The sequence below is a fragment of the Ctenopharyngodon idella genome, chromosome 7 (assembly GCF_019924925.1).
Source record: "Ctenopharyngodon idella isolate HZGC_01 chromosome 7, HZGC01, whole genome shotgun sequence".
In the NCBI taxonomy this organism is placed as follows: Eukaryota; Metazoa; Chordata; class Actinopteri; order Cypriniformes; family Xenocyprididae; genus Ctenopharyngodon; species Ctenopharyngodon idella.
The window spans coordinates 13,130,826-13,145,763 of NC_067226.1; the positions used below are offsets into that span (position 1 = coordinate 13,130,826).

Here is a 14,938-nt window from a genome sequence, read left to right on the forward strand (position 1 = left end):
ACACACGCCAAACCAGCAGAGCTTTATCTTCACCTACAATATAAAGCCATCAAGATTATCATCAATCAGTGTGCATCAATCAGTCAATCAGTGAAAGCTAACCATCAGTGTGATGTAGAGATGTAGTAGAGTGTGTAGAGTGTGTGAAGTGTGTGTGTGCACCTGCAGTCAGCAGGTAGCCACTGTTGGGGTGTGCCTGCATGCTGCTGATGTTTTGGTTGTTATGAGCAGAAGTTTTGAACTGGACTTTGCCTGAAAGCATATTGAGCACAGACACACAACCACCACAATGGCCCAGTATAATCAGAAACCTATGAGAGACACACACAAAAAACCTAAGTAAGAGACAGCGAAATGCAGCCACACTGCAACAAACCTGTAAAAATGACAACACACATAACAACACACATGGTTATCTTATTACCATTTCAGGCATTTCATTATCATTATGAATTACCTTATAACAATTTCAGCAATATCAGACTCAAGTCACACAATCTAAGAGACAATTTAGATGCTTCAGGACATGCAAGCAAATGCTACTAACCACAATAAAAAACACACAGATTGTGTTCTTGTACTGATATAACTAGGTTGATTATTGTTGACATCTGACACTCATCAAATTTTTACTTTTCCTTGCACATTTAATTCATTTAATTGATCCTGCTATATAACATTTACATAGCTTTGACCTATAATGAAAGCTTAAGAAATAGGATCACTATTAAGAAATAATCACTACTGAGAAGAACTCTTATGCCTCTTATGACCAAACCACACTTATTTTTTTCAATCAATGCTGGAAAAATTGGACACATCATTTTTTCCCCTATTATGCAAACTAGATTGCATTTTTTCTTTGCAACATAGGCTTACATAAAGATTCAAATATGAATATATTTTCTGATAAACTTATTATGAATTATTGTAACATCTATAACATCTATTATGAATATATGCAACATCTATGGACATTAAGGCCCGGTTTCAGGGCTTAGATTAAGCCAGGATTAGGCCTTAGTTTAATTAGGACATTTAAGTAGCTTTTATAAACATGCCTTAGAAAAAAAAACATTACTGTGTGCATCTTGAGACAAAACAATGGCACTGACATATAATTTAAGATATGTCAGTGCAAGTTGCTTTCAATTTAAAGAACTCAAACATGCATTTTAGTCTCGGACTAGGCTTAAGCCTCGTCTGTGAAACCAGGGGTAAGTGAACTTTTACCTTTTATTAAGATTTACCTCAGATTTCTGTCATTTACTTTTCCTGCTGGCGGTTGTGAATTGAGTTCTGCCATGCCCCTCAATGTGACATCATCAATTTAGGAGCTTAACTTAAAAGCTTAACAGATTAAGTCCCAAAAAACAAACTGTTTACTTTCCAAAGACAAATTTAGAGATGATTTTTTTTTTTAAATAAATAATTTTTATATAGTAGGGATCACGCTTAACAGTCCCACTTTACCCATATTCAACTTATTGCTGATAACAGCCTGAATCAACAAATACCTGCAGCACACAATCATACACTCTACCACAAATACGAACCTGTTTTTTGTATCATGTAGAAGTTTGTTTTTTTTTGGCTTCTGTGCTCTTTGCATCTGTAAGGATCTCCATTCTTCCTGCCCACTTGATGTATCTATAACGTCACTGTATAACACCATGCAGCACACCGTGCCTATATTTGCTTCCACCTGCCCCCCTGACCAGTCCCAATGCTCTATCCCATGCCACTCATCCAGTATTGTTACTGGACTGGTCAAAGTACTTGCAATAGATACCACCCCGTCCTCAGTGAGGACCAATAGGCGCTCCTTAGGCACACAGTAATCAGCGCACCTTACTCTTCCATTGGCTTGGAATCTAGTGAGCACAGCACCTGTCTCTGCCGCAACAACTGTGATATTGCTGTTTCCATGGATGCAAACTACACAGGCTTGGAAGGAAGGGGGGCTTAGTGGGGTCAAGATTTGTCGGACAGGACCTTCCAGGGACCCGTCCAGTCTGCAGTGTAGATTGTAGAGGCAGTTGAAGGTCCAGAAGTCCACACTGTTGGTGGAGTATGAGAAGAAGGTGCCAGCACTGTCTGGGCCTCCCAGGAATAGAGGAGGTGAGCACCCCATAGGAATGGATACAGTCTGGACCTGGTCTCCAACTTCTGGCCTCCAGCATCTCAAAGTACCATCAAGAGAAGATGACAACAACAGACCAGAGACAGGACACAGAACTAGGGATGTGACCAGAGCTGGAAAAAAGACGCAAAACACATACTCATAATGGAAGTACAGCCTATTGTCAGTGAAGACTTGATCCAAAATGGTCAGTAAATTGACAAAGGCCTAAATTTTAATTGTTCCCAACTAACAAAAATATGTTCTAAAAATGTATTGCTAATAAGTTATGAAAACGTTATTTCTGAATGTTTTTAAAAAAAAAAAAAATTAAAAAAAAAAAAATCTTGGTTATACAAACATTAAGGGAACACTCCTTTTTATTATTTTGCAAACATTATGGGAATGTTACTTTTGAATGTTATCTAAACATTCTGAAACAAATAGTAACATTTAAAAAACATTAAACAAACATCCAACTAAAATGTTTTAGAAAAAAGTTCCATGAACAATGTACAGATAATATTTTTGTGCTAACATTTTGAGAACATTATTAAAGACCAACTATGAATGAACATTCTTTTAACGTTGATTAAAGAATATTTGTTCATAACTTTGAGAGAACCTGGTCAGAACATTTTGAAAATCTTCAGAGAACGTTCTCTGTTAGCTGGGTTGACATTTAATGTAATTTCTACAATGCAGATGCAAATATCACTCACAATTTGAAACTTTATTAATAGGAACTTTAGTAACAGTTTACTGATTTTCCAACCTGTATGTCCCACAAAGGCCATTTGAAGCTCCCAGTCTAGTCCCCACACTCGGATTGTCATATCTGATGCAGTAACTACAATATCCCTAAGGGGACAGTAGACCATCCCTGTGATTTCCCTGAAAAAAAAGAGAATGATTTAATAGTGAGTAAAATTTTTACACAAACATCAGTTTCATTTAACCAGTTTTATCACAAATGTTTCCCAGCTAGATGAGTGCATGTATTTTACTCCTTGGACAGTCCAATGAAAACAAACTCCATGCCCATTTTATTCCTGTTCTGGAATAAGGCCAGAATAAATTCAACTCTTTGATATCTACAATTTCTTAACGTGAATCTATCAAGTTCTGGTCATGTGACTGGTATAAAAAAAAAAGTCAGGTGAATTCAGGGCAGTCTGTACTTTCATTTATTATTTACAATACAGCAACAACACTTTTCAAAACCCTTCAAACTCAAAAGTAAATTTTAATCACACATGTTATTAATGTTTCCACCGAGATGGTGAAAGGAGAAGAGAGAGAAAAAAAATAGTTGGGTCTGATATACAGTATATTCCATAGCGTGAATTGAAATTACTACAAAAAAAAAAAAAAAAAAAAAAAAAAAAGCAAAGCAAACCTTGAATGGAGGTTCTTCTTGTGCTCCACAATGCATCCCTTTGTAAGGTCCACCACAACCACAGCTTGTCCATATGCAGCCAGTGCTCTGAGACCCTGCTGAGTCCTGCTCGGCACCAGTGCTAGATGTGTGAAAACAACGTGTCTCCCCAATCCCTCCACCACCCGTTTGCGACATATCAAGTGTGTAAGGCACCACACACATACATTTCCCATTCCAGCTGTGACAAGCTCATTAGAGTGCTCCAAAATCTATGACAGACAAGTGTCTCATTAATTTACATTCAGTACAAGTTGCAATGATCCATGATTAATCAAACTGTGTCCTAATGTCTACACCAGTGTTTCTCAACCACTCTTGACTTTTTCAATGCCCCCCCCACTCTCCACAAAATATTCAAAGCCACCACCCCTCATTTTTTAATGTACAGAAATGAGTTAAAAATTAAAATATGTAACTAAAATAATAATAAATAATATCAATTGAAAATCAAATTGTAGAATTCCAGAAGATGAATTGAATTGAATTAAATTAAGACATTTTTATAAAAATAAAATAAAATAAAATAAAATAATTGTAAAAAGTTTTTTAGTTATTTTAAAGCTTGTTTTGTCTTATTTTAAAACATTTTAAAGTCGGCATGAAAGTTGCAACATTTGCGAGCTGTGATAGTCCTTTCTTCCTTATTGTGACATATCTTAGTGAAACATCTTCTCGAACAAGAAAAAATTTAGGGCGGGACTTTATTTTGCCCATCAGAAATTGATTGGGTCGTTTTTGATTAAAGATTAAGAGGGCACATGAATTTTTAAAAAAATGAAGTGTATGAATAAATCATTTATAATAAATACTGCAATATCCCATAAAAAAACAAGAATTGTCAATTTTGATTTCATGGTGTCATTGATTTCATTAGCTCATCTTGAGGCCCCCTAGTGGGCCCCGTCTTCCTGGTTGAGAACCACTGGTCCACACCATCAACAACATTTCATTCCATTAAGAAAATGTTATTCCAGGTTTAGTTGTATCAACCGTGGTCTGAAAAGTTTTCTTTAAAGCCACACCTTGCACACTCTCACATCCATGGGTTCCACAGCATGAACCAGAGGATTCAGTTCTGCATCTAGTACAGTGAGAATGGCCCCAGGTCCCCAGCCAACCAGTCTGCCTGGCAGATGTGTGGAGGTGAGTCCAGCATAGTGGATGGTGAGGGATTGGCAAAAAGACAGATCTTTAAGATGGCCATCTGGATAATAGAACCGCACATGGCCGCTACTGTGGAGACTAGCGAAGCCTGCAGCACCCTCACCACAGGTCATGTGACGAACAGGGTCTTTACAGGAGAGGTGGAGGACATGACGAAGGCCATGCGTGAGGACATTCCCATGATTCATCTGAACAGAGGCAGGATAAAGAATATTCATTGGAAAGGAGCAAAAGCAAAAGATAATGGGGTATGTCCAAGGAGAAAGTAGGAATGAAAAGTGTGGCCTGCCTCTGATTTTAGTCTCTATGTTCTATGTGAAAATATGATATAACCTAAAAAATATTCATGTATATGGTCACGTGACAATTAAGTGATTTGAGGTAAAGCAAACTTAAGACATTCTCTTACTTTATCCACGCTCTCCTTCCACATCTGGGAGCTTTCTTCTCCATTGCCTCGTCCAGGAGATGAACTTTTTAGACACTCCACCCGTAAGTTCTCCGTCTTATCTTTAACCATGTTAAATTACTTAACTGGGATGATTCAAGAACGCTTCGATACCTCGGATTATTTTTTTTCGGAGTTGTTGCGAAATAAAATAAATTGACTAGCGCTAGGTTATACTACTCAAAGAACAACATGCCAAGTTTCGGTTGTTCGTAACAGTTATATCATTTGTAACTTATGGTATTTTGTTATTAAAAATCTGTCTACTGAAGGAGCTAACAGTCGGTCGTTGACATAGAGCCGTCTGAATAGAGCCGTTGGGCAACAGTAACCATGGAGAAAACGAGACAGACAACAAATTACTGTCCACTCATCTCGTAATGTACCAGGCTGAAGTTTTCCCTTCCGCTTATCAATGTAAATTCAACAAAAATTTCAATTTCAAAATTAAACTGCCCAGCAAAAATATAGATCAATAATAATATTTTAAAAGCAGGATTGCATGGAGAAAAAAAAGTATTGTGCCATGTAGAAATGTAATCTTTAACTTTGTTTTTTAAATGTTTTGACAAACTTCTGTACTACTGTCAGTCAGTAAGTTTTACTGCAGTGACTTTATTATGTAAAAACAACAAACGTCTGAGTATATCTTAAAACCATGGTAACGGTGAAAAATTATAATACTTGACAGAACAGTCAAAAGCAGTTGGCCTCACAGACGGATTATAAATGTTGTTCGTTTCCCTCTGTGAGAATGATAACATTGAAACACAAGTACGTGTGCTGATACCCTTCCAAAAGATAACAAAAATCCATAGTGAGGGTGTACAGTTGCTAATATAGTAAATAAAGCAATAACAACATACGCAAAGAACGAAGAAAAACCCCAGTCCAACTACAATCGTCTTTTAATAAAAAAAATCCATTAATAATAACAGTATGATAGCACTGATAGTGAATAAATGATAAGGACCATAAATAAGAAATATATTCCAAATGCTACTCAGTGTAAATATTCATTTGTACATATATTGTAAAATAATACAAAAAGGATATAAAGTATTTATATCCCTGAGGAACGGAAAGCTCATTTTTATTTGCTTCCTTTAGCATTTGATCTAACTTTACAAAATGCTGCTTACAGCAACAAAACCATTATGTTCCAGCTAACATCAGCAAAGTTTCAGATGTAATGAATTTTAAGCCAGGGAAGTTCATTTCTTATTTTTATACACCAAAAAGGGTAGCCACTGTGACTGTAGTAAACAACCATTTCTCATCCTCTACAGTTCATGCTGTTATAGTCACAATCAATGTAGCTTTAGATACATTACTGATGTAACAAGGAAATATAATTCACTAGGTCTGTCCATACCTTTTGGGGGCTCATTATGACTCTCTCTAAACCCTCTTTGTGTTTTCCTCTGTTATTTGCATATTATCAATTTAACTGGATATTAATCTGGGCTCAGATCTCATATCAAAAAAGCATCATGTAAAACAGAATTAAGTTTTTCTTTGTCAGAGGCGCTAGGCACTGTAAGTGACTTCTTGAAATACTGAATCTCCACCTTTCCAGACTGCTTGGCGAGCGCAACGCCAGAAAATGTGTTCTGTTTGGCTGGATCACCAAACACTGCCATGGCTGTTACCCTGCGAAAAGTTGTTAGAAAACAAAAGATTTTAAAAACTGAAGTGCCTGAGGTACATGCTCTACCTCTGGAATTAGAGGAATTATCTGACATATTAGCTTAACTGAACTTATTTCTATCATAATAAAAAGATCTAATGTTTGATATCTTGGCTTTATACCGGTCATTGTGTATATTCTCAGTGATGACTGGCACATAATCCTTCTCTGTCAGGTCCCAGATGAGAAGATCAGAGGCAGCATCCAGAACACAGAATACAGCTGGCCGTGTCTGAGACCACTGCACTGACAGAATGGGGGCGCCACTGGAACATTCAGACCACTCCATCAACGGATCTTCTCTCAGGACAGAGTGTAATCGAACTGTTCCATCACTGCAGCCAACCTATGGAAAGGAATCAAATAGGAATCAAATGGAAAGGGGTTAATATAATGAACAATGACAATGAACACAGAAATACATAAATAGACATACAGTTCAAGCTGCTTTTACCAGGAAAAGGGGTTCTCCAAATGGACTGAAGTCAAGTGTTGTGACCTCCACTGGTCTACAACTATCAAACTGTGATCTGTAGAACTTTGGAAGAACTTTCAAGCTATGCCTCGTACCATGTCTAACCAGACCCTTAGATAATGAAAGAAAATTCATTTCAAGAAACATTTCAAAACCAAGATAAAAGTCTATGTGATGGGAAACACCACCAAACCAAATATCCAACAACTTCATGCAACACCCACCATGTTAGTACCAATGAAGTAGTGATTCGAGTCAGAAGGGAGGAACTTTAACTGAAGGCTCACAGGAGATCCAAATCCCATTATAATGTCTTGAGGTAATCTCTCAGTGGTCTGTAGAGAGGAGCTGTGGAGTAATTTAACTTTACCGCCAGGCCTAAGACCTACCAAACCAAACACACCATTATTAGAGTATTAAAAAGATGATTTCATCTTCAATTTATTTGTATAGCGTTTTGTTTATAATACACATTGTTCAAAGCAGCTTTGCAGAAAATAGGAAAATAAATTTAAACTTAGGCTTACCTAGGTCTGTTTGAGATCCAGAATCATTTCCTTTGGGCAGCTCGACCACAACCTGTCGGAGACAAAACATTCAACTTTAATCAATCTCTTGTTACAGTGACATAGCATCAAATGAAAGTGAGTTTCTGTGAAATAAAGTTACTGGTTAAAATCAGACATACCCAGAGAGTTAACACCCCATTTTCATCCAAAGATCCTAACTGGAATGACAGTCCCAGAGACTCTAGATTTTGCACAAAGAAACAAGGAATTTCTTTTGGTGACTTTCAAAATATACATAAGTCTATTATGCTCACTAAGGCTGCATTTATTTAATCAAAAATACAGTAAAACAGTAATATTGTGAAGTATTATTACAATTACAAATGATTGCAATTACAAATTATATTATTATTATTATTATTATTATTATTATTAATAATGTAATTTATTCCTGTGGTGGCAATGTTGAATTTTCAGCAGCCATTACTCTAGTCTTCAGTGCCACATGCTCTTTCAGAAATCAATCTAATATGCTGATCTGGTACTCAAGAAACGTTTGTAACAATATAAAGGTCTTTACTGTCATTTTTGATCAAATTAATGCATCCTTGCTGAATGAAACTACTAATTTCTTTTGATAATTTTTTTTTTTTACTGACCCTAAACTTTACTATTCTACTGAATTATATTAAAAAAGTGTATGTCAAACACAGGGCTTATATTACCTTCTATGTCTGCAGTTAGCGTGCTCTTTGAACTTGTATCAGCAGTTGCCAGTACAGGTTCAACAGACACCACAGGAGAGAGATGACCCACCGCTGAAAGTACAGCATCTGCGAGCATACACAAAATTCAGGTCAGTTTAACTTCAACCGTGACCTGACTTCAAATATCTATATTTAAATATAAGTGAAGTTAGATAAAGAATAAACAGTTTTCGCAAACACTTGTATGTTATCTATTATTAATTGTGATGGCACAGCAGCTGAAGCAGTGAGCAGTGACTGACCCGTAGAGAAGGTCGGGTAGCGTAGTGTCCACACCTCTTTGCCAACCACCAAGTTGCAATGAGTGCCAGAATGTTCTCTGAGATCCCATACCACCACTGAACCCACTGCTGTACCAGCAAACACTAATGTAACTTTACAAGGACTGAAACAACAACACCTCACCTGAGAGGGTAGGAGAAATGGGAGAAAAAGATTTTGATTTTTTGATTTTGAGAATTTCATTTCAGAAACATCAATAATGAATTTTACTCATACCAGTATGTTCTTCTCCATACCTCAGATTCATAAAGAAGAATTTTTTGGGGTCTGGATGGCTCCCAGATGTTCCACACACAGATGACCGTCTCGCTGTCAAGCTGAACAGCACTGGTTTTGGGAGGAGGAGGATGAACAGACAGAAGAGTCTGTCTTTGGACTTGAGAGAACTGCAGCAGACTCACCTGACGACCTGCAAGAAGGTAGACACGCACGTATATGTCATTGAGGGTCTGCTCATATTATCACCATAATATACACAGTTTACAGTTCATATTTATTGATGTTGATCACTGAATGTGATGTTTAAAATTGAATATTGACCCAATTATTAACCAAATAACTGTAATTTAAACTGAAAACTAATTATGTTAATAACTTTACAGTAATACAAATTAAAGTACATTTACATTAATACAAAAATCCCAGAACTAACGCTAACACATTTATTCCACAACAAAATCATGTATTTGAATGTATACCTCATAATAGCTGCCATTAATCAGTAAATGTTATTTATAAAACTATACCATGCAAAAAGGGGAGTTTGGCATTGAGTTGAATGCAGCCATCACTGAAGGACAGCGCATCTGTTTGAGAGCGAAGTCTTCTGACAGAATTACTCTCTGCCATATTCTCCTCTATCAAAACAGCCATCACCTGACATGGGGAGAAAAAAAAAAAAAAAAAAAAAAAAAAACTTAAATCAACTAGAAGTTCACTATATCAGATGGTCTATGGGGAATGACTGTTATATCTATTTCTGTGATCGAATAACTCAAGACATGAGCAAACTGAACTTTTTGAGTGTTTTTTGCACTTTTGTGGAATTTTTTTTTTTTTTTTTTTTTTTTAAGCTATGAGCAGATCATTTTTAACAAGTTGTTAAAAATAAACCCATAAACCATATTCTTTACCTGTGCAGCAGAGCGTAAAAAAGTAGTCAGACGTTGAGAATCAGTATTTATTCTTGCAGTGGATTCCACTGAAGTGTCTTGAGACGCCTTAGAACCTGGTTACAGTTCAGGAAATAGCACATAATAGACTATATTATATTTTACACTCCCATTGTTGCTTGTTAATAATGGCAGAGCAATTTTGAACACAATACCTCCGCATACTGCCTTTGCTTCTGGTGGGTGTTGTGTCCATTTGTCTGTCATGTCAACTTCTTCTGTTTGTATATCTCGATCAGTGTTGTCTTCATTGCACTGCACATAAGCCTGGAGACACAAGAATCTCATGGGATTGCATAAAAGCCATTTTGAGTAGGAAAAAAGAAAAACAAATTTAGTTGAGAGAAACAAGAACTGTCCTGAGCTAATTCTTTAATCTTATGCTGCCTATATTGTTCACAACATGGCCAAATACTTCAAAATATCACCATTTTCCTTTTGCAGGCCACATAGCGTGGAAGTACCTACAACTTCCAAAATTTCTAACCTGTTTTGTATCAGCTGTTCCAAAGGTCTTGATGTACATGTCATACTCATTGACAGGAGGCAGGTCCAGCAGAGAGAAGGTGATGGAGAAGTCTAAATCAATCAGACGCAGAAGTTCCTCACTGCGCTTCCTTCAATTCAAACCAAATGGCTATTGATTAATTTATTAATTAGTCAACAAATGCAATTTATTTTCTATTTTTAAAAAAAGTATGTGTACTTCTTATTAGATTATCTCATTAAATACTCATCAGATACTCTGAAGATTATCAACTTACTTCTGTTTCTTGGCCACTTTCTGGCTGACCTCTCGCTGCTTTGCTGATACAAAATCAATAATTTTGCCATGCGTTTGACTTCTGTTAGAGTGTCTTTCTGTGAAAACACAACAAAACACTGATGTAGGTCTTCCTTTTCATGCTCAGCCGTAGAATGTGCGAATCAACATAAACTTTTGTTTAACTACCTCTCTGGGTGATAGCTGACTCTATGTTTGTGGGCTTTGATCTTGCAGAGTAGATTCTCTCATTTTCCTCATCAATGGCTCTCTGGATGGCTTCAATCTCTTCTCTTCTCCTGGGGCTCAGCTCCCTCTTCTCTTCTCTCACTTTCTTGTCATCTTCCACTTTCTCCTCCTCGCCCTTATCATCCTCTTCTTCACCTACATCCTCAAAGTCTTCCTCATAATCCTAAAAGCAGGAACAGCTCATCACTTTACAGCCAAAAGAAAAGCATAATAAAATATGAAATCAGAATTTTGTTGGTTAGATTCACATCAGGGCAATATAAACCAAGAATTTATATTTAAGTTAACTTGTATTCATCATATATTCACTGAAATCTTTATTTTTCTTTCCAGAAAACATTTTGATGTCTCAAAATGATGACACTTATATCCAATGATGACAAAATGTGTTCACCATTCATAGTACTATGTACTATCCTACTTATGTCATGTATGTAATGATAGCACTGGACTCCTTCACACCTCAAAATCCTCATCATAATCATCATTATGATAATCTTTGCCTGATTGTTTGTCCTTTTCAGTATCTTCATTCTCCACCTTGAAAGACAAAAGCATACAATCATATTAGCTGTGGGTTTACTCTTTTACTCAAAATTTACAATGGGGCTAGACAGCTGTGGAAACAGCTTAAAAAGTAAAGACATGCAACAAAACATTTTTAAATGTTAGTTATTAGCTGGTAAGGAACACAGACTCTAAAAGGAAGTGCTTATATATTTGCGTTGATTTAGGCTGTTGTAATGTAGAAATGCAGCTTCTTGTGTGTAATATTTAAACAGATTTGATTATTTTGGATGGCGTCACAAGTTTAGTTTATAGGCCAGGATGGACTTCAACTTAATGTACATACAGAGCTCTAGTAGTAATTAAAGAGGTAGAAAAACTAGTAGAGTTAACATTAAGTGTTAAATCCATGTTATGAACAATATAGAATTTTCATGCAGGAGTTGTCTTAACTTTGAAAAATTGAACTTATAAGATTTATTTAATTGCAATGGAAGGAGTGGCAGATATTTTCTTCCATTCTGTGACATCAAAAAACGATAAAAAATTACATGGTCAAAAAAACATGCACAGATGAATCATTCAGAATAAAAATTTTCAAATCTAATTTTCATTTCATGCAGACTTTAACATATCGTAACTGAACTTTAAACAGAAATCTTACAGGGATTTTTGGATCACTCATTTCAGCTTGAATAGAGCTCCATGTTACCTGAGGTCTCTTGGTCGGTTCCTACAACCCCCCCCCCAAACACACACACACAAACACACAAATACAAACATATTATATGCAATGGAGATTTATAACCTTACAAACTTAAAAAGCAAATGAATGTCATGAAACTTTTGCATTTCATTTAATTCAATTTAATTGACAATGTTTGTACCTCTTTGTCTCTAATTATCCTTTCATTTATTTCATGTCCTGATGGATCTTTTTGTTTCCGCTCTCTTTCACTCCTTTCACTCTTGTAGTCTGAAACCTCCTTGTGCCTTCTTTCACGCCTTCTGTCTCTCTCTTCCCTCTCCCTGGTCTTTTCCCTATCCCCACCTTTGATGCCGTGGAAATAATCCTTTGACTCTTTCCACTCCTGGTGATGACGTTCACCTTCTTGAGAGTGACTTGTGTTTGTCACCTGTTGACAACAACAACTTTAGCAAGACTTTTAATGTTTTCAATGTGGCTAAATCAAGTCAGTTGACTTGCCACAATTTTTAAATATTCTTCCATAAGAAAAAACTGTAAAAACAGTAATATGGTGAAACATTATTACAATTTAAAATAACTGTTTTCTATTTTTTTTTTCTCAAATATAATTTATTTTCTGAAGTAATGGCTGCTAAAAAAAACTCAGCTTTGCCATTACAGGAATAAATTACATTTTAAAATATATTAAAATAATAATAAAAACTAATAATAAATAATAATATTATTATTTCAGAATATTGTGGTATTTTTGATCATAATTAAAAATCATAATTGTTCAAAAAAACTTTTGACCCGTAATGTACATTATAATAATATTAGTAGTAAAATACGTATCTCGCTCATAAATAGCAACAATCTTACACATGGCTTACATGGCTTTCTTTATCCCTTATTCTCTTCTCTCTATCTTCTCTATCTCTTCTGTGTTCTGAAATAAAAGAGATCATATTGATAATATCATATTAATTCTGATTTTCTACCAAATTCAAATTGTCATGAACCAAAAAAACAAAACAAAAAACAACTTCTTCTCTAGGCACAAACTGTTCATACCTCTTTCTTTGTGTCCAGAGTTTTCTTTTTCACTGTGTTTCTCTCGCCTTTCACCTTCTCTCTGTTTTTCCTCATATTCATGTCGATTTCGGTCACTTTCTCTTGCTCTGTGTCTTTCTCTTCTCTCTCGTTCTCTTTCTTTGTCTCTCTCCTTCTCTTCTTTTCCTCCTTCTCTTTTCTCCTCTTTCCTTCTATCCGATTCACTTTTTCTTTCCCTATCTCTCTCAGACCTCCTTCTATCCCTATCTCTATCTTTTTCTCTTTCCCTGTCCGTTACCCTGTCCCGCTGTTTGTACATATCTATGTCCCTGTCTTTATCTCTATCCTTCCGTCTTTCACTGTTTTCCTTCTCACCTCGATCATGTCTTTTTTCTTCTTCATCTCCATCTCTATCTCTGTGTCTGTTGAAATCTAATGCCTTATCTCGCTCTCTCCTCTCTTTATATCTATCCTCCCTGACGTCTTCCCTCTTGATATCCTGGTTTCTGTCCCTGTCTGGGTCTCTGTGTTTACTCTCCTCTCTTGCGCTTTCTCCGTGTCTCCGTTTTTCTTTCTCTCTCCTTGCGTCTTGATCAGGGTCTCTTTGTCGCCGATCCAGAGATTCTCCGTTCCTGTGTTTCCTGTGCTCCTCTTCACGTTTTGATTTTCTTCTGCTGTCCTCATTGTGTGCCTAGCAACACAATGACATTTTTACGGGTTGTGCTTTTAAACCTTGTCTTTTTCTTACACACAAACAAACTGCAGATTACCTGAATGTGCACTTTTAAGTCATCAGACCTCCAAGTATCTTCTTTTGTTATTTTCTTATGAAAGGATGAGGAAAATGGATATTAAATGCGTTAAAACTGTGCAGAATGAAGCTCGTTGCTCGATTACCTAATATAACTAACAAAATATTGCTTAATTACAAGTTGATTCTTTATATACCAAGTGTTTAAATGATGAAGTATTTGCTATTGAAATAAACAGATTTACTTGAGTAGGTAAGCAGTTTAATTTGGCTATCGATGAGTGGCTAATCGTGCTGTTCAGCTTTAAAATCTTCACGAAAAAAACAATCGCTACACAACAGCTGCTCCATAAGGGATAAATGTTGCTTTACCTTCACAGGGTACATCACTTTAGAGATCCACTCCTCAGTTCTTCTTTACAATCCAACAATCACAAGTTTATGTTGACAGCTTTCACCGCCATACCGCTATACGGCTACAGCGAATGCGCAGTTTAATGCTACTATGGTAACCTGACAAGCCATGGTTTCAACAGACTATTAAATCGAGCAAAGAGCAATCGATAAATACAAATCTTCGAACTAATAAAATGCGACATAGCTCAAATTATAAAACATGACATATTGCTTTGTACTGTACATTTGTCCATGTGTATAGTTGCATTCTTGTTGAGATAAATTAGTATATGTTGATGTATATGAATTCTTTGTTTAATTCATCTTTTGTCGGCTGTTTCCAAAAATTGTAGCGTTCTGTAAACTTGTGCACTCTCTCAGTTGGCCGCAATGTAGTGGAAAAGTCTCTTGAAAAAAAAAAAAAAAATAGATAAAATTATTAATAAAAATAAAATAAATGA

At 36.0% G+C, this 14,938-nt stretch overlaps 2 protein-coding genes across 4 annotated transcripts; both read right to left on the reverse strand.

Annotated features, from left to right (window-relative positions):
* Nucleotides 1-609: 609 nt before the first annotated feature.
* LOC127516703 (WD repeat-containing protein 97-like) lies at nt 610-5,532 on the reverse strand. The gene is made up of 5 exons (XM_051901533.1): nt 5,137-5,532; nt 4,586-4,915; nt 3,522-3,772; nt 2,898-3,016; nt 610-2,256 (listed from the first exon to the last, which is right to left on the reverse strand). Exons 1-5 carry the CDS (start codon nt 5,245-5,247, stop codon nt 1,436-1,438), a joined length of 1,632 nt encoding a protein of 543 aa, XP_051757493.1. The 5' UTR covers nt 5,248-5,532; the 3' UTR covers nt 610-1,435.
* A 533-nt stretch (nt 5,533-6,065) lies between these two features.
* dync2i1 (dynein 2 intermediate chain 1) lies at nt 6,066-14,607 on the reverse strand. 3 transcript variants are annotated; one of them, XM_051899929.1, is made up of 22 exons: nt 14,454-14,607; nt 14,101-14,154; nt 13,352-14,021; nt 13,171-13,226; nt 12,477-12,725; nt 12,302-12,322; nt 11,545-11,622; nt 11,023-11,245; nt 10,835-10,931; nt 10,558-10,687; nt 10,226-10,337; nt 10,032-10,126; nt 9,645-9,774; nt 9,135-9,307; nt 8,859-9,021; nt 8,575-8,682; nt 8,029-8,090; nt 7,868-7,919; nt 7,565-7,725; nt 7,320-7,451; nt 6,988-7,211; nt 6,066-6,828 (listed from the first exon to the last, which is right to left on the reverse strand). In XM_051899929.1, the coding sequence occupies exons 1-22, from the start codon at nt 14,466-14,468 to the stop codon at nt 6,651-6,653; spliced, it is 3,183 nt and encodes a 1,060-aa protein (XP_051755889.1). In that variant the 5' UTR covers nt 14,469-14,607; the 3' UTR covers nt 6,066-6,650. The 3 variants fall into 3 exon arrangements, with proteins under 3 accessions (XP_051755889.1, XP_051755888.1, XP_051755890.1); XM_051899928.1 differs by having other exon boundaries at nt 12,254-12,322; XM_051899930.1 differs by lacking the exon at nt 14,101-14,154 and having other exon boundaries at nt 12,254-12,322.
* Nucleotides 14,608-14,938: the final 331 nt, after the last annotated feature.